At 35.9% G+C, this 23335-nt stretch overlaps 2 protein-coding genes and 1 pseudogene across 2 annotated transcripts; 1 reads left to right on the plus strand and 2 right to left on the minus strand.

Annotated features, from left to right (window-relative positions):
* The first annotated feature begins 488 nt into the window (after positions 1-488).
* On the plus strand, positions 489-2915 carry LOC145212202 (intelectin-1-like). Its single transcript, XM_080080280.1, has 6 exons — positions 489-548; positions 1503-1587; positions 1740-2012; positions 2055-2095; positions 2344-2538; positions 2688-2915. Exons 1-6 carry the CDS (start codon positions 489-491, stop codon positions 2913-2915), a joined length of 882 nt encoding a protein of 293 aa, XP_079936406.1.
* An 891-nt stretch (positions 2916-3806) lies between these two features.
* On the minus strand, positions 3807-5206 carry LOC145212279 (intelectin-1-like). The gene is made up of 4 exons (XM_080080400.1): positions 5143-5206; positions 4628-4980; positions 4106-4369; positions 3807-4025 (listed from the first exon to the last, which is right to left on the minus strand). The coding sequence occupies exons 1-4, from the start codon at positions 5204-5206 to the stop codon at positions 3807-3809; spliced, it is 900 nt and encodes a 299-aa protein (XP_079936526.1).
* A 16662-nt stretch (positions 5207-21868) lies between these two features.
* Positions 21869-22881, minus strand: LOC145212367 (intelectin-1 pseudogene; annotated as a pseudogene).
* Positions 22882-23335: the final 454 nt, after the last annotated feature.

The raw sequence follows: 23335 nt of genomic DNA on the forward strand, positions 1-23335 counted from the left end.
GCTTTGGAGCTATAACTCCTTTCTGGAAAAGAAAAAAGGAAAACTGAAAAAAAGGAAAACACTTTTGAGTAAAAATCAAAAATGAACGAGTGCACACTTGTTAACCTTCTGTACTGTTTGTGTTAAATTTTTATAACATATTAGTTTTTGAGAATAAAATATTGACAATAAAATCAAATAGGTGTTTCGTATTTTATAGTCAACAGTCAGTTAAAACATTTCGGTTTCTACCCCATACATTCTGCTGACAATAAGATGCTTTGTGATAATCTTAAAATACTTAAAATACGCTTTTTAGCAACCCACCGAGGTCCTGTTTGCCAACACAGATGTCATGGTTTGACCGGCGAACAGTTCTAATTTAAACTGACCTGTTTACAGCATCGCGCACATGGCGATATAATCAAGGCATTTCACAGCTATACCCTGTACATTAAGGTAAACAATTCTATTAAGTCAATTTTGCTTCCAGGTTTCAGACGTAAAGAATGTTATGTACTTTAGTTGAAAGGGAATCGCAAAACGATGCTGCGCGATGCGATAAACAGGTCAGTTTAATTTATACCAGTCCGCCGGTGAGAACCATGACATCTGGGTTGGCAAACAGGACCTTCGTGGGTTGCTAAATTAAGAAGTATTTTAAGGTTATCACAAAGCATCCCATTTCTGGTCAGTTTTAAATCATGGGTTAAAATCCGAAAATGTTTAACGTAGCTTTTGACATCCAAATACAAAACATGTATCTGATTTTATTGTCAATGTTTTGTTCCCAAAGACTACTACGAAAATACAAACACTTCAGAAGATTAACAAGAGTGCATCCGATCTTTATCGATTTTTACTCATAAGTGTTTTCTTTTTTTCAGTTTTTGCCACGATAGCGCAAGCTGTCAAAAAAGTCTGGTAACGTGGGTCTTTGTGGGTGAAACAAAGACCATCCATGTGAACAACACATGTATAAATAAACGCACAAGATATAATTATCGCCACGGGGGCGCAACGATGACAAAGCACACACAGAACAGCCCGTTTTATTCTGAACGGTCAGTCGGTGAGAACAAAATTATCTGCGTTTGCCATGGGATTGCCATAAGTGAAAATCGGAGGGGGAATTGAAGGGAGCATTAGCCCCCTATATCGTAAACACAAACAGCTCTTTGTATTTTTTCACATACATCCATTGACAACTTTGTGATTGCCAAAAAAAGCTCACCTACCTACACAGTTAAAGAACAGGTTTAATCAAGAGAAAATTGCCGACTCAATTATATTTCCGTATTCTGATAGACGCCACCCTTGCTAGAAAAATTTTGCTTTCTTCCAATTTCATCTTGTTCAAACAGTATATAACTGTGTCCTCGTTCCATCAGCGACACCACCATAGACCCAAAGGACAGGGACAAGAGAGGTAAGATAAGATTTCTATGCGAGGCACATCAGGAAAATTAACTTGAAGCAAATAGTAACATGTTTGTCACAAAATTGTAATTTGTTCGTTGTAGACAAAGACATCAAATGAAGAAATGAATAAAGTCGAAGTTTTGAGGCTGACATTAACTGTGCTGTGCGAAAAACCACTCTTCACAGGTATAGTGTAAAATAATTTACATAACCTTAGTAGTTTACGAACATTTGCCAAAGTGAAATTCTCAATTTTTCTCAAATTAACATTTTGAAAAATGTAGCAGACTATTGGGGAGTAATAAAAAGTGGATTTTTTCTGATATGTGTGTAAACAGAGGCACAATCGTCATGTCTGGAACTGCTCAACAGCGTCACCGTGCGACCGATGAGTGGCGTCTACACTTTGCACGATTCAAACGGAATTCCTTACCTCGCATACTGCGACATGATCACTAACATGGGAGGTTGGACGCTGATCGCCAGCATCCATGAGAAAAACATCGAGGAGAACGGATACTGCACCCAGGGTGACCGGTGGTCCAGCCAGCAGGAAAACTCCCCACTTTTACCCAAGGGTGAAAACACTTGGGCGAATATGAACACCTTCGGTAACTTGGTTTAGGCGACCAGCGACGATTACAAAAACCCAGGTTACTTCGACATCGACGCCGGTGATTTGATGATTTGGGAGGTATGATGTTTTTCTTTATCAAAAAGCTTTGATTATGTCATCGTTTGCCGATTGCAAATACCTTGGATATATAGCACTGGAAAAAAACTCTATAGCCAACGTGAGAGGTCAAATCAAAAATTGCTGAATAAATTAGGCTGCCTCAGGTGTTTTGATTTAAAAAACAAAAATCATTGCATTTTGGAGGTTCCTAACGAGACGCACTAAATAATTGGAGAAAGTCTTCCTACCTTCAATATCGAACTAAGGACAGATTTCTCGCCGCGTTCGGAGACGAGGGCAACTTGTATTCACTCTTCAAAGCGTTCCCTGTCGAATCCGATGTTTACCCTGATGACATCGGACCCAGTGTACCTGTGGTGTTTGATGAAGTGTCGGTGGGTGATGTGCTTCAACATTTTGGACCGAATGTTAAACCTTATCTCACACCAGGATTTATTCAGGTAAATGTGTTTTTGAGTAAAGAAATTTTTTACCATCAATCCAAATAATTGGTTTATCTTCGGTTTTCGAAATGTTATATAAGCAGTACATAATTAGAGTATATGCATAAGTCGTTGTATGTATTAAATGGTAATCGTTTTATTTCCAGTTTAGAACTTTGTTAGGCTACGGCACCGCAAAATCGGCATATGCTCTGTGTCCTGGAGTGAAAGTCAGCAATGATTTTGACAATCCCGAAACGGCTTGCATTGGATTAACTGGATACAACAACGTCGTGAAACATTGTGGTGATTTTGCCGGCATGGCTTACAATGGAGTTGGAACAGAAAGGATGAAGCTGATGATGGAAACGACCTTTATGTTGTTCTATCGTTAAGTTCAGTCACGTAAAACAAGCAATGAATAAAAATTTTTAGTTAATGTTTAATTGTTGCTAATCAAACTTAACTTTTGATAAAGTTTTTTTCATTCATTTCGCTATGAATCGCTTGAACTTTTTTCAATGAATCTGATTTTCTTCATTGTTGTTTAAAATATTTTCTGTAAATCCACCCCCAAGCAAAACTTATCTAAACAATACAACTTATCACAGAAAGTTGTCATAACTACTTTCATTAAAGGAGAACAATAACTAATGTGATTTGAATCTTACTGATACTTTCATAATAGTGGGTCCAAATTTATGCATTTCTTTGCGCCTGGCTGTTTTGAAGAATATAATAAAGTGACATTTCCACGTAAAATGTAGTGAACCAATAGTCGTTTACCTTCAACAACCCATTCCGCCCTAACGTAGTAATTTTACACAAGTCCCAAAAACAAAACAAAAAGAATGATTTGATAAAGTTTAATATTTTTTTAGAAAAGAACAGATTTTGAGAACATTGTGCATATCAGCAGATTTGTTTTGATTCCACCTGGATTCGAATTGTATTTTACGGGATATTCATCAACAAAATTTAAAAGAGGCGATGATATTGTTGCTTTAAATACAAAATACAAGGAATGAAACTGTAAAGCGATACCTAATTGAATTATTTCGCAGTTAATTAATTTGTAATAAGCAATTGCTGAAAAAATGCCTTGGCAAGAAGACACAAACAGTCTGTGACAAAGTCTTGTCGTTTAACGTCGGCCCACGAATGCTGTTTAGTTATGACAAATTTGAGGTTTATTACAAATTATTGACAAAAAAAAATCAATTTGGGACAAGTAAACACAAAATCAGTTAGAGTTGATTAGTTTATTTGTTTCATATTATTTTCTCTTAACGATAAAACAACAAAAACGTTGTTTCAATCATCTGCTTATCGACGCTCCATCCTGTTCCAGTTCCGTATCCGGAGGTAGCCATCACAGCAAAATCACCACATTGCTCTGATGAAAAGCTGGTGTACCCACTTGATCCAATACAAGCCGTTTCAAGTTTTATTCCAGGACAGAGTGCAAACGCCCCTTCTTGGGATGACTGTTTCAAGGCTCTAAACTGTAAATAAAGTGATTTAAAAATTTTTGTTTTTATTATTATATTTTCGAATTTTAAGTATTTGAAGGGAAACTATTTACTTGAATAAATCCTGGTGTGAGATATGGTTGAACAGTCGGTCCGAAATGTTGCACCACATCATCCACCGTCCCTTCATCAAATACCACAGGTACACTGGGGCCATTGTCGCCAGGCCCAGAGTAAACACCAGATACAACAGGAAACACTTTGTAGAGTGAATACAAGTTACCCTTGTCTCCGTACGCGTCGAAAAATTTGTTATCGGTTCGATAACGCAGGTAGGCAGAATTTTTCCAATTCTTCAGTGGTGTCTCGTTTGGAACCTTCAAAATACAGTGATTTGGTTTTGAAAAATATTATGGAACCACAGTAACCCAAATTTGTGAATTTAGGCAACATAAAACGCAGCACGGAAAACAGAAGAAAAAAAATTGAGCCGAAAAACTATGTGCAACTCAAACTACCCAACAGTTTATGAAATGGCTTATTAAATTGACTACACGATTTCACAAGTGAAATTTACATTTAGGATTTTTCAAAATGATCAAATCGAAGCTCCATAACAAAGTAACAAATCTCACCGGCCAAATCATCAAATCTCCGGCGTCGATGTCGAAGTAACCTGGGTTTTTGTAATCGTCGCTGGTCGCCGACACCACGTTACCGAAGGTGTTCATATTCGCCCAACTGTTGTCACCATCGGGAGAATATGGTGAGTTTCCCTGCTGGCTGGACCACGGGTCACCCTGGGTGCAGTATCCATTTTCATGGATGTTGTTTTCATGGATGCTGGCGATCAGCGTCCAACCTCCCGAATCAGTGTCCATGTCGCAGTATGCGAGGTATGGGGCTCCATCTGAATCGACCAAAGTGTGGACACCACTCTTCGGTGAAAAGATGCCGCTGGCCAGTTCCAGACACGACGATTCGGCGTCTGTTTAAGAAAAAAAAATGTTTTTGCATGGTTGGGATTTTTAGATTTTTAAATATTAACTATGTTTATACTTCAACGTTATCAATTTCAGCAGGATTTGCTAACGACTAAGTTCTCATAGTTTTGATCGCAAAAAACATTGAAAAAAGCAGACTAGGCTACCTGTCAACAGAAACTTCCATGAAAGCACGGTCAACATAAGCACAAAAACTACAATCTTGTTCATTTATTTTCTTTAACTTGCAAACTAAATGACATAACAAACAATATATTTATTTCAGTTTACACATATACGACCCAGTTATCAACATTTTTCAAAATTCAAAAAAAGTTTTGTCTTGAATCTAAAAGAGATTTCTGCGGCAAGAAAGTTGCTCAAGGATGATAAAACAATTTTGGAGCACGTGAAATTAACTTAACGCTGATATGTTGCATTCATCTCTAAAATAGATTTGTGCAATACACATGGCATCTTTCACACCTAACTGTATGTCTTTTTTTGTCACACCTAAATACCTTGCGAGGGATTCCAGTGGGAATATTGCCATTCGCGCTAAATTGAATGGATCCCATGCTTGGCTGTAACCACATGAACCACAAAAATCAACTCTTCAACTTTCTGAATGAAAAAGCAACAAAACAATTAATTGGGCTCCCATATGCGTCCTAATGTTTCAATAGGTTTATAATGTGTTTGCTAGGACAAAAACCATATGTGAACAATAATTGCCTAATGAACTATGACATAGTCAGGTTTGAGAAAACAACTTGATGTTGAGTTTGTGCGAAAGATGCCATCTGCGTTGGATTGAAATGGATCACATGATTGGTTTAAGTATAGAGGTGTGTAATGGGTGTGGTGAAGTTCAATAGAGCATAGATGTGTTATGTTAACTGCAGCTAATGGCGGACAAAATGTTTGCATGTAACTTTAACCTACTGTAACAATAGCCGTGCGGGAGAAATTTTAGGTAACGCTCGCAACGAAATATCCGCTGTAGTAGGTTCGACAGTGAAATAAACAGAAAACTTAGATAATGTTTGACCACTGACAATCTCTGCCGTACCCCATGGATCACACGAAGTACGTAAAAGCGTTCTTAGTCAACAATACATTTGTCGAAGCTCCAATATTAGAGCAAATATCAAGCAAACAACACTAAACAGCGCTCAGACATAGATTGCTAAAATAAACTATTTAATTTGAGTATTATCAAAACAACGGGTTTTCTGACAATTGGAAAAGTTTGGATACAACAGGGGTTGCAAAAATACCAATGTTTTAACCGATTTTAAGGTGCTTGGTATAATTAAATCCATATTTGCTTAATAGTTACTTAATGAACTGTAATGTAGTTAGGTTTAGGAATAGAGACATATGTTCAGTTTTTTGGGAAAGTTGCCATCTGCGTTGGGTTAAATGGAACTCATGATTGGTTTCGACATAGGAGTGTGGTAAAGTTCAGTAGAGTATCGAGGTGACATGCAAACGTCAGATAATGACGCAGTAAATATTTGCATGTAACTTTAACCTACTGTAGCAATAGGCTTGGGGGAGAAATGTCTGGTCAAGGTCACAAACAGATAAACATACGTTCAGTTTTCAGTTTCTGCGTTGCGTGCAAATGGATTTTATGATTGGGTGTAACAAAGGGGTGTGCAAAGGGTGTGGTAAAGTTTAGTAGAGAATGGAGGTGACATGTTAACTTTATCCAATCACGGATAGTTATTTGAATCTTACGACTTTGTAACAAAAATTACACATATCGTCGTGGATCCGACTATTGACACAACAAAACCGGCTAACCGTTTGAAACATTTTGAACATTACAAAATTGAATAATATTTGTGGGGTTGTTTAAAAATTGATTGAAAACAATCTGTGAAGGAGTATAACATGTTAGCAAGATGATATCGGAGTCAAAATTGCCTCATTTTAACAAAATTTTAACAAGATCCTACCAAAAGAATGCATTTACTGTTGTAGCGTATGTAAATGCAAGGAACTCGTGTATTGTATTTAAACAGATGCACACACGTCAGGTCTGGAGCTGCTCAACAACGCCACCAAGCGAAGGCGACATGTCTGAGTGCATTGTACACATGAAGAAATATTGCTGAGACAAAATCGTGACATTTTGCTTGTTGTTAGGGTTCACCTGAAAACATAAATACATAATAGTGGATTGCTGCACATCCATGAGATTTTTTTCTGTGTGCGGACGTAATATTTAATTTACGTTGAAACAGACCACTTTTTAATTAAACGATGTGTGATTGTGAAGTGGGTAAAAAAAATTTTTGTTTTCCAGCATTAATTTTAAAGACTACACCAGGTGAATAAATATGCCCGTCGTTTATTGCGCCTCCATCAATTTATTTTAAGTCCGTTTTTCTCATACAAACAATTGACCTGTATATATAAACATCTTGTTCAAATCAGGAACAACATTCTAGACCAGTGTTTCTCAACCTGGGGGTCGCGACCCCCCAAGGGGTCGCCAAGCACTTTTGAGGGGGTCGCGGAGACGCAACCGAACACGGAATTATTTTATCTGTATCAAAAAAACTTTCCCTGTGACTTTTGTTTAGCATATAGTAACTCACACGACCGTTTGATTTAGAACGGGCGCAACAATATTTGCGATTGTATACTTCTATAATTGCGGGTTTTGGTTTTTCTCAACATAAAAAAACACGAAATAGTGAAATAGTTAGTGAAAAATAGGCGTTTTCCGGAATACAGCAAAACGCCGAACTATTGCAGCCACGTTAGATTGCAAATGTGTGATGAACACAATCAACACATGCTGGTAGTTAAACTTCCTGTGTGTGTGCGTGTGTAAAGGGGTCGCATGGTGTTAGAAAATCTCTAAAGGGGGTGGCATAGTAAAAAAGGTTGAGAACCACTGTTCTAGACACTCTTGAAAAATTGAAAATGCAAGAAAAATAAAAGTATTTCACAAACTAGTGGCTCCCGTATTGGTAAGAGCGGCGTATTACAAAGTGATGAAATAACAAGTGATGTTGATCAAAAAATCGGAGTTGTGTAACTTGAAACAAACAATTAAAAAAAAATAAAAAAAAATAAAAATAAAAGTTGTATCAATATAAAATGCATCAAGTTGTTGTATTTCTGCTGACAGTGACTGTGCTTTCTGACAAAAAGTTATTTACAGGTACTTTTCAGGTGATGCATTCAGGTAAATAGTTTGTTGTTTGATAAACCCATTTTACCATCAATTGAACTCATTAGTTCAACTTTGGTTGCCGAAATATTGGCTAATTTGTTTACGACCTTATTACAGTATGTATTGAATGATAATCAATTATTTGCAGTTTAGAACTTTGTTAGGCTACGGCACCGCAAAATCGGCATATGCTCTGTGTCCTGGATTTAAAGTCAGCAATGATTTTGTTGATCCCGAAACCGCTTGCATTGGATCAACTGGATAGAATCACGAAGTAAAACACTGTGGTGATTTCGCTGCGATGGTCTACAATGGAGTTGGCACAGGAACAGGATGGAGCGTCGATAAGCTGATGATCGAAACGACCTTTATCTTGTTTTATCGCTAAATAATTCTAAAAAAGCAAATGAAACTCAATTGATAGCCAAAATTGAGCGGTGTGATTTTAATTTTATCAGTTTTGCTGGAGAGAGCGTTGTTTCGCTTTCACACTGTTGATAAAAGACATTAAGTTCAGCGTTTGGATATTAATATGCCACTATACATAACTTAGGACGTAATTTTATGAATAGCATAAATATTGCATAAATATTACTTTACGCCTGTGAAAACATGTCTACAAAACATGCAACAATTTCACCATTAAAACAAACAACTTGATAATTATATAATATTATGTTGTAGAGCACAAGTTTAATAATATCATCAGTTATGTTTGTTTTTTGTTGTTGTCAGTCGGACAGAGACCGTCGTAAAATTGGAAACATCACAGTAAACGCAACTACGCTTACTTAGGTTGTAGTGGTTTTAAATGCGGCTCATAAACCCGATTTGTTTGCGTAACTACATATCATTTGGTCTGCGTTGCACCAACCGCAACCAACACTCAGTTTGCTGACGCCACAAAAAAACCTTTAAACGTTTTCGATTTGGAACACTAAGTGATTTTTCCTCATTGCACTTTGGAATCGTCGACTATTGTCTTGTATCCTGAACCAAACGTTAGCCACATTTTAGTCGTCCTTAAACGACTTGCTTTGTTCTAACTAGAAATAATACCAGGCCATGCCAATACGCACAAAGAACCGTTGCATAGTTTGTTCATTGCTGTGCCAGCCACAACCAACCCACAGTTTACAACTCTTTGTTAGGCTTCATTCGTGGCAGCAATCTGTACGCAATGTCGTTAAACAGATAAGCGAGATTTTATTGATAAAGTGCCATAGACAGTTGAAAGGATCGTTTAATTTACAGTTTAAATATATAATGCAGTTCCACACAAATTTCATTTGAGGTAAGTCATTGTATGAGCAGTCCACCGCCCTGCAACAAAGAATCTAGTATTTAGTGTCGATCAACATTGGGTACTTTTACTGCCCAGGCAAATGTTTTGAGCAAAACACCTTTTGTGATCCAAGGTAGTAATGTTACGTGAATCACTATGAACATTCCATCATCCACTATGGCTCGAGTTGAACCTGTAAAAGCTTCTAGTTCAGGATGAAACTGAAATGTTTGTGATTTCAAAAACATTTGCGCAGTAATAATTTTGTTATTGTGATCAACAGAAATCGAAACAGATCGAAAGATGGAATGATGAAAAACAATGTGCTTAAAATTTTAATCATATGTTTATTTTGGGGTATTTGGAGTTTTGCAATAAAGAAAGTCAAACTATAAAGTATCTGACTGTGCTTTGTAAACGCAAGCGAAAATACGTCATTTTAATTTGTGTTTGTTCAACTGCAGACAAATAACCAAAACCTAAGTTGTTTATTCCAAAGTTAACATCTTAAATTGAAGCATGAAGAACTTGATTCTGTCAGCATTTGCAGTGCTGGTATTTGGCTCAGTTGGTAAGTAAAAAAGTGATAAAGTTTTCAAACATTCAACTATTCACCATTAAACTTATCAACTATTCAAGTCGGATAAAATCCATTAAATTATCGTGGCCTGCAAGATGTTGGTTGCGTTCAACCCCGACTTTCAGATACCAGAAATGCTTTCTTTTATTTTACAGCTTCAGCCATCAGATGTTACGATTGCACTTTTATTGACCCACCTGTACCGGGTGACGGGGACCCATCATGCAGTGGTCCTAAGCCGGATGCATCTCATATCTCAAATTGCTCTTCTGGGTTCGACTACTGTACGACCGTTGTAAGCACGGGCACAGGTTTGTGAATAGCTATATTTGCATTTTTCAAATTAATAATTAAAACATAATTTATGTTCATGTTAATAAAATATGTTTGCCTATTTGTAATCGGACAAAAGATGTGCTATCTCAACCCTAATCCAACATTACTTTTGTTGTGAAGTAGTTTTTATGCTTTTTTCCACTTTCGAAAGCAAACCTATCACAAGCAAAATAATAAAGAATCATTGTTTTTCAGCTAACGGTGTTACATACACTATTGTTGAAAGGAGGTGCGGGGGCCCTTTTTCTGGTTGTGAGACTGTAGGAAATGTAAAGATGTGTTCTTATTTTTGCGATACAGGTAAGAATAAGAGAAACTGTTCCACACATTTAAAACAGCATCATACAATATTCTGAACAGTATTTTAAGGGATCTGCTACAGTAATATACTGTCTATACCCTAAGTTAGGTTGTTATAAAAACAAAACCAACACAAATAAAAAAACTAATGTCGCGGGATTTAATCCTAAAATTTGGTGGACAAAGGGAATTATAATCCATTGCGTTTGCGTAGGTAATAATTGGATAACTATCTTTATTAGGGAGTCAGGTTTAATGTAGCCTAACGTTCTATTTATCCATCCAAAGTAAGCTTTCATGGGTATTTATTTCGAAGTTTCGGGTCTGGTCAACCAGTGCTGCCAGCTCAGCAGAAATGAAAAATGTTTGTTTTTAAAAAACTGTTGTGCAGAAAACATTTTTCGTATATCACTGACAAAATATAAACACATCAAAAGATGAAACAGTGAATTAAAATATGCTCAAAATTATAATCTGTGTGTTTTGGGGGTATTTTAGTGCAAAAGGATACGTAGGGAGTTTGTTTAAAAAAAGTGCAACTGTAAAGTTTTTTAAGTATGCTTTTTTGTATACGTCGTTGAAATGTTTTCATACACCTGCAGAGAGAGGTCAAAGTTGTATTACAAGAGTAAAATTTTAAATTAAAAACATGAACCACCTGTCAGTGCTATTCGGGTTGGGTGAGGGTTTGTAATTGAAAGAACGTTAAAATCAGGTCTAAGTTAACTGTATTGGGGCTTGTATTCTCACATTTCACACACCATGCGGTATTCTAAGTACATCATGTGGTATTATGCGTAACATGCGGTATTTAATACCACCTGTTGTGTATCACTTGCTAAGCTGGTAAAAAATTGGGACGCTGGTAACTTTTTGTAAACAAGTTGAGTAATATAGTTTTATCTTCCGTTACCGCATTAAAAATGTTCAAAACTTGTTCTAAATTTTTCCTAAATCCTTTTTGTATGCAACCTTTTCCGGTTTTACGACTACTTCTCCTAGATGACAATAGGAATATAACTTAATTATATCGTCTTTGCTGTTTTAGCGATAAACAGCCTAGTCTGCTTTGTATATCAACGCTTTTGCATCCAAACTACAACCGTAAACCACTAAAGTCACGAATAGCAATTCAGACCATTTTATAAAATGAACATCTTAAAAAAGTAGTTTAAGTCGCGAAGACCCTAAAGCAGGGGTGGGCAACCTTTGTTACTGTAGGGCCAATTACAAATGTCAAAATTGGATCGAGGGCCGCACATGTTCATCACACAAAGTGATTTTGCTTTGTTTCTTACCAAATATGCTTAACTACAAGTATACTTCGTATTTGATTCTAGTCTCATTTTGCCAGGTCGCAGAAAACTAGCATCAGGCGCATTAATCAGCTCAAAAATATGTAATAATTGTACTCGTTTGCCAGTATTGATACTTTCAATATCAATATTAGTCAATATTACATTTTGCTTTGCGATTTAAAATCCTATTCGTTGAGTGAACAACTTGATGAAAAAAAAATACTTGACATATTCAGACAAGGGCTGAGCGATTTGTTTTACAAGTTTTACTGTTTATGTTACAGATTTTTGCAACTCAGACAATCCACCAGGTAACTTGTCAATACGCTTTTTCTACTTCTAATTCAAAAACTCTTTCTTTGGATAAGCATCAAGCCAATAAATGATAAACAACAGACAGTATACACTGCTTTAAAAACAGTTCTTGGCTACACCAGTCAATAGCCAATTTCTCTCTTTAGAAATAATTTAAAACTCTGTAAAAGTCAATAAATGCTAAGCAGCAGACAGTGCACACGGCTTTCCCACCTATATCTCTTCCTACCAGCTTTACCAAAGAGATCTTATAGATAGAAACAGTGGGCACTGTGTGCTTCGAATTGCTGTGAATTAACAAAGCTTTATTGTCACTGTTGTTTATTTTTCAGCTCCAACTAACGAACCAGGTAACTATAAATTTGTGTTTAAGTTTGCGGTTCTATCATTTGGTAAAAATATATTTATTGTAAAGCTTTTTTTGGTTTGAAGTTACAATAGCTCCACTGTAACAGTGCTATAGTTTTCGAACCAATTTCAAATTGTAAATCAATGTTTAATTTCGCGTGTTTTAATTGGTTAAAAAATATTCATTATAAAGCCTTTTCCGCCGTGATATAACAATAATTCCAATGTAACAGTTTGATTGTTTATCACCAATTCGAATTGTCCCAACGAGACAGGCGCGCGCTATCCTGTGTATTTACTTTACGGTTTTGATGTTTATCCCAAGCATACATTACATCAAACGTGTTTCAAACTGGAGTCTATAAATGTCATACAACACTGTAACAACTTATTTTCTAGTTACCACAACCAGCGGATCGTGCAAAGTGAAACTTACCTTAATTTTTATGATGCTTAGTCTGTTTGCTGGATGCCTGTTTAGCAACTTGTAATTTAGACGATGATGATGGTTTGTGTAAAAAGAGTTTGAAGTTTCAATCAATAATTTCGTTTTTAGAATGTGTAGACTTTTTGAAGAACTGCACACCTAAGTTTTTTTTCCGAGTTGTTTTTCTTAGATTTAATCATAGCCTACTCAAAATCAACGTAACATCGGTATTTTATTAATTACTTTAATCCGTGGTTTAGATGTTAATAGCTTTTGGATAACCTAATTTTTATATTTTGCAATAAACGTGACACCATAATTTGGCGTTAGTTTCACAATGACGCCAAAAGGGGGTAGTCTTATAATATCTCATAATGGAAAACAAAATTACAAACGGTTGAGTAAAGTTACGAAGCGTTTTTGAGTTATGTCATGTGGTAGATTTAGACTGTTTTAAGGATTTTCATTTTTTTTGTGTCGATCGATATTTTTCGCTTAAAATATCCGTAAAAACCTGGCGATCGAAAGAGGTACAAATGTGCCGCTTTGATTGAAATTTTTGAATATACATTGCCAGGTTTAGTCACTAATTTGGTAGCAGTACAGCAATTTTGGAAGACAATTTGGTTTTATTTCGTCTTGATCATTAGCAGAATGGCAGCGATTATGTTCACACAATAGTTTATCACTGGATAATAAACTTAAACTAAATTGGCCTTGATTTGGGGAAGTTAGGTCTGATTTATATAACAGCTAAACATTAAATTTAGAAGAGATAGATATGTTTTTATCAATATGCGCCAGGTCTATTGATACGGCAGGCATTTTCACAGAGCAGACAATCGTTTTATGAGATTCATTTAAGCCACGAAATATGCGGGCAAAATATTATCAAGTTACAGCAAGCTTTGGGTGGACAAACGTTTTTTTTTAAGGAGCAGACAAAGAAAAGAATACAATAAAAACATAAAGAAGCTGGTGTTGTCTACATTTGTGTTACTCTCACTCGGCTCAATCGGTTAGTGGACTTATCAAATTGAGAAACACAGTTTTTACATTGACAAAGTGTTATTTCTGCGAATTATCAAAAAAGGGAATTCTCATACTCAAATAAGTTAAACCTAGACAAATGAAAAGAGGAAAATAAGGCCTGTATCGAAGAAATTTGTGTAATCTGTTGATAACATTTTCACATAGGTAATGTGTAATTTCTTCAAAATATTGAACAAAAGGAACTGTCGTACTAACATTACACAAGTTAATTTATTTCGCTGGGAGATAAAATGCATAGCAACACAATTGCACTACAGCAAATCTTGATAAACCAGAAATGCACAACTTTGAAACGTTGTAAAGCGCCAAACAGTGAAGGCGACTTTTAGAGGGGCGCTAAGATTTAGTCTTTAAACGAAACAAAACATTCTTGAAGCGCTTTAACCATTTACCTGCTCTGTTGCTTGTGATACAACCGTCTAGAAAACAATGAAACCACAATAAAGTTTTAGCACAAGGTTTATAACCCACATAGTTTGATCCAAACTAGATACAGGTTACAATATTTTGAGACTTTTATTGCAGTTTTGTGGTGTTACGCTATTCGTGGTGTCAAATTTCCAAAACTGTTTCATGATTATGTTAGCGCTGTATTGTCTGCACGAAAGCACTTAAATAATATTGATTAACTTTTTGTCCTTACGGCCATTCCAAAAGTGTTGTAACGTTAATTTATGTAAAACCGATCAAATACCTTTGCGTTTCAAAAAGTCATGTTTCTCTCATAAATAAAATTTGCGTAACACTAAATTACAAAATGATGAAAGTACTGTTGAAACATATGGTCCTATGTTAAGCGAGTGCATGTTCTACCTTTTCCCTTTTCACGTTTTATATTTTTTCACCAATCCGCATGTTACGGTGTGTTTTAAGTGATATTGTTACAGGTTTGTTAGTAACGGCAACTACTCGATTTAATGTTATGTTCTCTTTGCCGTGGTTGGACTATCGCTTATCTTTACATTGGTGTACTTTACCTCTGTATTTTCAGGAACTGATTATGTCATTTAGGCGAAATATGACCGTAGGTGTCGAGGTGCCAAGAACGCCAATTTTATAAATGCATATGGTACATCAATTTATGTGAGGGTTAGTATGCAGCCCGTGTTTTTATTATGCCTAGAGCCGAGGTAAACTGGCTCTATAAATAGCCGTCGATTAATACTTTTTTATAACAGTATAGAAGAATTGTTTTCTAATTGAAACCGAGTCAAAACACTGCAGCTTCTATGGATCTTAATTGAAATCACGACTTGAGCAAGCTACGGCTTTCAGATTGACACTACTTTTTAACACAACGATTTAAACAGACATAAAACGCCCACAGCAAGCCGTAACATTCTTTTTTTCCGGTTTTAACAGGCTGTGGCTTGTTATGGATTCTCACGTAAATCTTTGATAGATCAAGGTGTGCAATGTTACAGCATTTTTTGACTACACACATTAACTCATACTATAAATCCAATTTTAACATAGTAAATGTTTTATTGTACGATGGCGTGGTTTTAGGGCCATGCAAAAAAAATGACTACAGTGAAAAGAACGACAAGGCAGTTTTATTACGACACTACGAGTACAAGTAAATATATCAAAAATCAAGCCGGATATTGTTACATATGTTTTTGTCGTATTTGTGAAATTTAGAGCTTCTAATACAAGACCTCACAGTAAAAAAGGTAGCTAAATACCGGTTGATGGCACAATGAGAACATTCCTAACCATCAGCATTTTATACACAAATTGCACTTTAAATATTCGCGAATGCTCTTTGCACCATCCATCGGTATTGAGCAAACTTTCCATCTAGCCGAAATATAATAACATTTTACCGAAAACTGACCGATTCTGTTTTAAGGAAATATTTTATCATCCATTAGTTTCACTGTATACGTAACTTGGTTACTTATTTGATTACATATGATAAGGATTGGTCCAGTAATTTTATTGTTTGTTTATCGGATATCAGCACAGCCAGCAAATGAACAAGTAACCTCTAAAGCCAGTTTCTAAATACTTGTGTTTCATAAAATAATGTCAATCTTGAGGTGTTTTTTAGGTTTTAAAACAACTTTTCACTGTTTCTGTTTGTTTTCTAAACACAATCAATGATCATACAAACTCCATTTCAACATTTTTGTTTTACTACTAACGCTATTGGCTTGATTTCTCTTCAGCAAGGGTAAAATCAACGTTTTCTATTTTTTTGTAAATAGTGTTGAAACAACCTTTGGTAACTAGAAGTTTAACTATGGTTTATGTTCGTTGCTATCTTCCAATTCAAAATGAGCCATACATTTTATTGCTCTCCCAAAACGAAACTGGTTTAATCCGGCTTGGGCCAACCATCGACCATTAAGCAACGTGGTTTAAAATACACATTTTTTGCAAGTACATTTTTTACTACGTAAATCATCAAGTCGTACTGATAGTGCCATGGACAGTTAGTTGAAATGGTCGTTTAATTTACAGTTTAAATATATAATGAAGTTCCACACAAATTTCATTTGAGGTAAGTCATTGTATGAGCAGACCACCGCCCTGCAACAAAGAATCTAGTATTTAGTGTCGATCAACACTGGGAACTTTTACTGCCCAGGCAAATGTTTTGAGCAAAACACCTTTTGTGATCCAAGGTAGTAATGTTACGTGAATCACTATGAACATTCCATCATCCACTATGGCTCGAGTTGAACCTGTAAAAGCTTCTAGTTCAGGATGAAACTAAAATGTTTGTGGTTTAAAAAACTTTTGCGCAGTAATAATTTTGTTATTGTGATCAACAGAAATCGAAACAGATAAAATGATGGAGTTATGAAAACATTGTGCTTAAATTGTATTTTCGTATGTTTTGGGGGTATTTGGATTTTTTCAATAAAGACAGTCAAACTATAAAGTATCTGACTCTGCTTATTAAACGCACGCGAAAATACGTTATTTTAATTTGTGTTTGTTATAACAACTGCAGATAAATAACCAAAACCTAAGTTGTTTATTCCAAAGTTAACATCTTAAATTGAAACATGAAGAACCTGATTCTGTCAGCATTTGCAGTGCTCGTATTTGGATCAGTTGGTAAGTGAAGTAAGATGTAATAAAGTTTGCAAAAATTCCAACATCAAGTTGTGTAAAATTCATTAAGTTGTCGTGGTCCAGAAGATGTTTATTGTGTTTATGCAAAAACTTGACTCAGAAATGCTTTCAAATTCATCCTACAGCTTCAGGAATCAGATGTTACAGTTGCACTTTTACTGATCCAGCTCTACCAGGTGTGGGTGACCAATCATGCAGGTGTGGGTGACCAATCAGAGGTCCAAACCCGGACGCATCTCATCTCTTAGATTGCATCTCATCCCTTTGGGGATCAACTACTGTTTGACCGCAACAAGCACACCCACGGGTTTATGTTTAGCTTTTTTGCAATTTTTAATTCTCAATCATACCATATTTTTATTTTCATGTTGTTAAAATAATTTTGCCTATTTGTAATCGGACAGAAGATATACTTATCTTAACCCTAATCCAACATGACTTTTGTTTAGGACTACTATTTTATTTATTTATTTCCACTTTAAAAAGCAAACCTGTGACAAGCAAAACCATAAAAGCACCATGGTTTTTCAGCTGCCGGTGTTACGGCAAGTATTGTTACAAGGGCATGTGGGGGCGTACCAGCTGATTCTGGTTGTAAGACTGATGAAATTGGAACCATGTGCACATATGTTTGCAACACAGGTAAGAGAAAATGTTTCACATATTTGAAACAGTAACCTAAAATTTTCTGAACGAACTTTTATGGGATCTGTTGCTGTAACATACTGTCGATACCTTACGTTAATGTGTTTTGAAGACAAAAGTAACACCATAAAATTTAAAATTTGCCAGATTTAATGCTTAAATTCGGTAGATAAAGCAATAATTATAATTTATTTAGTTTGCGTCGGTAATAATAAATAGTTAACTATCTTTATCGAGACGTGCTAGCATTAATTTATTATAACATTGTATTTATTCAGCGGAAAAGAGCTTTCACGCAACAGAGGGTAACACTTGGTTACAACAAAACGTTTTATTGAAACAAGCTATTGTGAATGTTAAAAGCTAACACTGCATTACTAACAAGGCAAAGACAGTAAATTGTTATTCCGTTTGTGCTGTTTAAGAGCAGACAAATGAACCGTTAAACACTATAAAAGAACGAACATTTGCTGAAGGAGTTAGACACGTTTTACGAAATATACTGTCAATGACGTTTTGCCTCGCATTAATTGACTAAGGAAAAACAAGCAGATGTAGTTTGCACAATAATGTGCTATGCTCTTCGACAAATAGAAAAATATGTATTCGCTTCAGTTTTATTAAACGAGCTTTTAAGCTTTAACCTTCTTGTCTTTGGCGAATCTGCAGGACTGATGTATGTTACTAAAGTTTAGGAATATCAACTCAAAATCTTTCAGTAGCCGTTATAAAATGTTCAAACAATATAAAGAATGAAAAATTTTCCTAAATGCTAAATTTTCCTAAACTTATCCCTGACGACAAAAAATAGTCTAGTTTGCTTTATATTTACTCTCTGATTCATCCAAACTACAGCTATAAACCACTAAAGTCACGAGAGGCAATAAGATTATGCAGACTATCCTAAATAACTGAACATATTGGAAAATTAGCTCAAGTAGTAAAAAGAAGTAAATAAAATTTCACGAAAATTCATAACACCGCAAAAATGCCTTTTAAACAACCAGCAACAAGCATTGCGACAAACTTCAATATTCTATTTTGCTTTGCGATTGATTGAAATTCCTATTCGTAAAATAACTTGATGTAAGTAAGAATACTTGGATTGTTTAGATTTAGACCAGCGGTTCCCAAACTTTTTCATATTTTTTTCAAAACGGTCCCTTTGCCATTATTTTGAGGGCTCGCGGTCCTTGAGCCTAAATATGTATTTCATAAAAACGAAGTTGATTTCAGGATTTTAGCTAGTTATGCAAAATTGCGCATAAAAGTCATCCAAACACAGCTTGTGACATCACAGACAAGACAAATGCACTACAATTGTGCGCGAACAATTACATTTTTGATAGTTGTCATTCAATCAAAGGCTATTGTTAAGCAATGGATACAGTTGATTCTCAATTCTACTTTGATTTAAACATAGTTAGTGGCACAAACTGTCGCCAAATAAGATTATAGAATTACTTCAACGGCTTCGCGGTCTCCCCAAAATTGCCTCACGGACCCCCAAAGGACCGCGGACCCCAGTTTGGGAACCGCTGATTTAGACAAAGGATAAACGATTTGTAAGCTTACTACCGTTTTTTTCTATTTATTTTCCAGATGGCTGCAACTCAGACAGCGGGTCAGGTAACTTGCCAATACGTTAAGCATTAAGCTAATAAATGATAAGCAGCAGGCAGTGCACAGTGTTTCGACCTATGAGGCCACATTGGCATCCGACGGCAGTCCAGTTCGGTTGTACTAGCCAATACGGCTTATCTTTTGTCACCACTAATGACATCCAATAGGTCAAAACATGCACTGTGTGCTTCGACTTGCTCTGATTTAACAAAGCTTTCCTGTGACAGTTTACGTTTCTTTACCAGGTCCCGACCCAACCAACGAACCAGGTAACTATAAATCCGTGTTTAATTTTGCGGTTCTATCGTCTGTTCAAAATATATTTATTGCAAAGCTTAATCTGGCTCACGGCAACAATAGTTTCACAGTAACAGTAATATAGTTTTGAACCAATTCCAAATTAATGTTTAATTTTGCGTTTTTTTATGTAGTAAATTCGTTGTAAAGCTTTTGCCGACTACAGATAGAAATAATTCAACTGTAACAGTCACGTTCAGGTCGTGTATTTGCTTTACAGTTTTAATGTTTGTCCCGGGTATACATTACATCAAACATGTTTTAAACTAAAGGTCACAAGCGTCAAACAACACTGTAACAACTTTTTTTCTAGTTACCACAACCAGCGGATCGTGCAAAGTGAATCTTACCTTTCTTGTCATGATGCTTACTCTGGTTGCTGGATTCCTGTTCAGCAAGTTGTAATTTCCACGATTCTTTTGTATATAGAACTAAAGTTTACCCAATGGTTTTGTTTTTGGAATGCTTAGACCCTTTAAAAAACTGTATAGCACTAATTTTCAGAATTATATTTTAGATTAGATAGTACTCAAAATTATCGTAACTTTCTGTATTTTATTAATTATTTTAATCCGTTTAGATTTTAATAACGATTGGATCACTTGACTTTTAAAATTTTGCAAGTTGACACCATTTTTGGCGCCAATTTGACAATGACTGTAGACTGTAGAGTTATGTAAGAAATTTTTGAAAACCAAATAACAAATGGTTGGCGTTTTTGAGTGATGTCATGTGGTATAGTTGCTACTGTTGATGCAATCAACTGGATCATGGAATACAGACAGGATATTGAAATCAAACCAGTTGATCTTGTAGCTGGTTATTCTGGTTTGGTTTATATAATACCAAGATGAAACATAAAAAGTGTTGGATATGTTTTTAATCGATATACGCCAGGCCTATTTAAAAGGGGATACCGAAACAAGAATTCTCCAATGCATCGTTAATAAGGTCTGGCGTACCATCACGTATATATGTGTGTGTCGTGATCGCTGGTCTGCATAAAAACATATTCCATTATTAAATGCACGTTTGTCAGCTGTATATGTTTTTGTTACGTAAATTTTAAAATTTAAATGATGTTAAATGCAATGTAATCAAGAGTTAACGGTGTCAGGTACCTCGATCTTCGCTTTGTATATTTTTCTGACAGTGTTTTGTCGCAGAATCGCAAATCGCAAAACTCCTCACAGGTTTTCCAATATGTGTTAATATTTTCAGGTGGACCCTAACAACAAACAAAATCTCAATATCTACCAGCCGTATTTTGTTTATATGTACAATGCACTCAGAAATGTCGCTTTCGTCAAATCTCGTAATTCGTAAGATTTATGATCTAATGTTTAGAGTGAGCTATGTGAAAAAAATCATACATTAAACCTCTGGTTCTGGTAAAGGAAGTAGAAAGTCATCTGAACATTGATTACAAATAAGGTGAAAATTTAATACGTACAGAAACATCATCAAATGTTTGATACGCCAGTCAAACTAAATGTGGGGTTTTAAGGTTTGTGGTTCCATGACACAGTTCCTAGGTTGTTGACGCTCCATTCTAGTTTGTATGCATTAAAATACACTGCAGAAATATATTATAGACATAGCCTCGTATTATTTCTGGTTGGTCCGATGCAAACCAGTTGCACTTCAAATAGACCATCTTTTTTTAACAATTACGAGAAAGGTGACATTTTCGCATATTGTCAATTTGTATGTTTTATACCTTGATGTTAATCTATTTTACTAGTTTTGTGGAGCTGGTTAGTTTTAGACTGCAAATTCTAATTACACCGAAAACCGAACAAGTTCCCAAAAATCTGTAAAAAGGGCATTGTTTTCCACGCCATGTCTATCAAAGCTTATTTACTTGCGTGAATTCGGAAATCTTACATATCAGTGGTCTGAGTATCAAGAAGAACTTTTGTTGGGGACTCTTCATTGTTCGTAACTAATGCTGTAAAAATTACAACCAGTAACTGTGTTTTGTGTCGAATATTTTATTCATGTAACATTTTCAACGATAACAAAATAAAAGTTTTGATTAACTACGAATATTCATTGATTCAAGAAAAGGCATTCCTTTTTTGTTTTATGCAACTGAACTTAACGATAAAACAACATAAAGCTCGTTTCAATCATCAGCTTATCGACGCTCCAATCTTCTCCTGTTCCCACTCCACTGAAAGCCAATGCAGCAAAATCACCACAAAACCTTACATCGTTGTTGTATCCGGTTGAACCAATGCAAGCAGTTTCGGCATCAACAAAATCATTACTAAGTTTCACTCCCGGACACAGAGCATAAGCCGCTTTCTGGGTGCCGAAGCCTATCAAAGTTCTAAACTGCAAATTAATTTAAAATTAAATAAATATTGCAATTAGGTTGTGATTATGATACATTTCCACAATAAAAGTAACAACAAATAGTAAAAAATTAGTCTAATATACGACAAAAAAAAACTTTTACCTGAATGTATCCTGGTGTGAGATAAGGTTGAGCATTAGGTCCAAAATGCTGAAGCACATCACCCACCGACCCTTCATCAAACACCACAGGTACACTGGGACCGTTGTCATCAGGCCAAGAGTAAACACCAGATTCGACAGGAAACACTTTGTAGAGTGAATACAAGTTGCCCTTGTCTCCGAACGCGTCGAGAAATCTGTTCTCAGTTCGATATCGAAGGTAGGAAGACTTTCTCCAATCCTTCAGTGGTGTCTCGTTTGGAACCTTTAAAATAGGTATTTTGACTGTTCCTTAGTCACAAAGCAAGGGGTTCAATCCTGGCCAGTTTGTCGATAATAAAACTGGGGCAACCTTAGGCTGATTGCCGGGCAAAAGTAATAAATCACACCTGCCAAATCATCAAGTCTCCGGCGTCGATGTCGAAGTAACCTGGGCTTTTGTAATCGTCGCTGGTCGCCGACACCACGTTACCGAAGGTGTTAATATTCGCCCAAGTGTTTTCACCCTTGGGTAAAAGTGGCGAGTTTCCCTGCTGGCTGGACCACCGGTCACCCTGGGTGCAGTATCCGTTCTCCTCGATGTTGTTTTCATGGATGCTGGCGATCAGTGTCCAACCTCCCTTGTTAGTGATCATGTCGCAGTATGCGAGGTAAGGAATTCCGCTTGAATCGTGCAAAGTGTAGACGCCACTCATCGGTCGCTCGGTGGCGTTGTTGAGCAGCTCCAGACATGACGAATGTGCATCTGTTGACAAAAAGGAACATGTATTTGCATATATTTTTATTTATAATATTTTTTGTCTAAAAGTTTTTTTGTACTTGTTAGATTTACACGAACTCTGTACCTGTTAGATTTACTTGATTATTTGCATCAAGCAAATGCGGTATTCAAACAATCATATACCTGTGAATGGAACTTTTCCACAGAGCACAGTCAATGTAAGCAGGATAAATGGTAGAATATTCATGTTCAATTGCGCGAACTAAACAATAATAATGTGTTTACAACTTTGTGAAAAAGGTCTGATTTGCTTAAGTTGAAGGTAAAAGTTGCTGTTCTAATCTGTCTACGCGATGCTGTCACTAACACAAGAAACATACTTA

This window comes from Phallusia mammillata, chromosome 1, assembly GCF_965637545.1.
Source record: "Phallusia mammillata chromosome 1, kaPhaMamm4.hap1.1, whole genome shotgun sequence".
Lineage (NCBI taxonomy): Eukaryota > Metazoa > Chordata > Ascidiacea > Phlebobranchia > Ascidiidae > Phallusia > Phallusia mammillata.

Bases quoted from the DNA above. Each gene is read 5' to 3' on its own strand.
- LOC145212279 (XM_080080400.1), bottom strand. From the start codon at position 5,206: ATGAACAAGATTGTAGTTTTTGTGCTTATGTTGACCGTGCTTTCATGG. The intron at 4,981-5,142 runs GTAGCCTAGTCT...TTTCTTAAACAG, and splicing joins ATGGAAGTTTCTGTTGACAG to ACGCCGAATCGTCGTGTCTG. The intron at 4,370-4,627 runs GTGAGATTTGTT...TGTATTTTGAAG, and splicing joins GAGATTTGATGATTTGGCCG to GTTCCAAACGAGACACCACT.
- LOC145212202 (XM_080080280.1), top strand. From the start codon at position 489: ATGTTATGTACTTTAGTTGAAAGGGAATCGCAAAACGATGCTGCGCGA. The intron at 549-1,502 runs GTCAGTTTAATT...TGTTCGTTGTAG, and splicing joins CTGCGCGATGCGATAAACAG to ACAAAGACATCAAATGAAGA. The intron at 2,539-2,687 runs GTAAATGTGTTT...TTTTATTTCCAG, and splicing joins TCACACCAGGATTTATTCAG to TTTAGAACTTTGTTAGGCTA.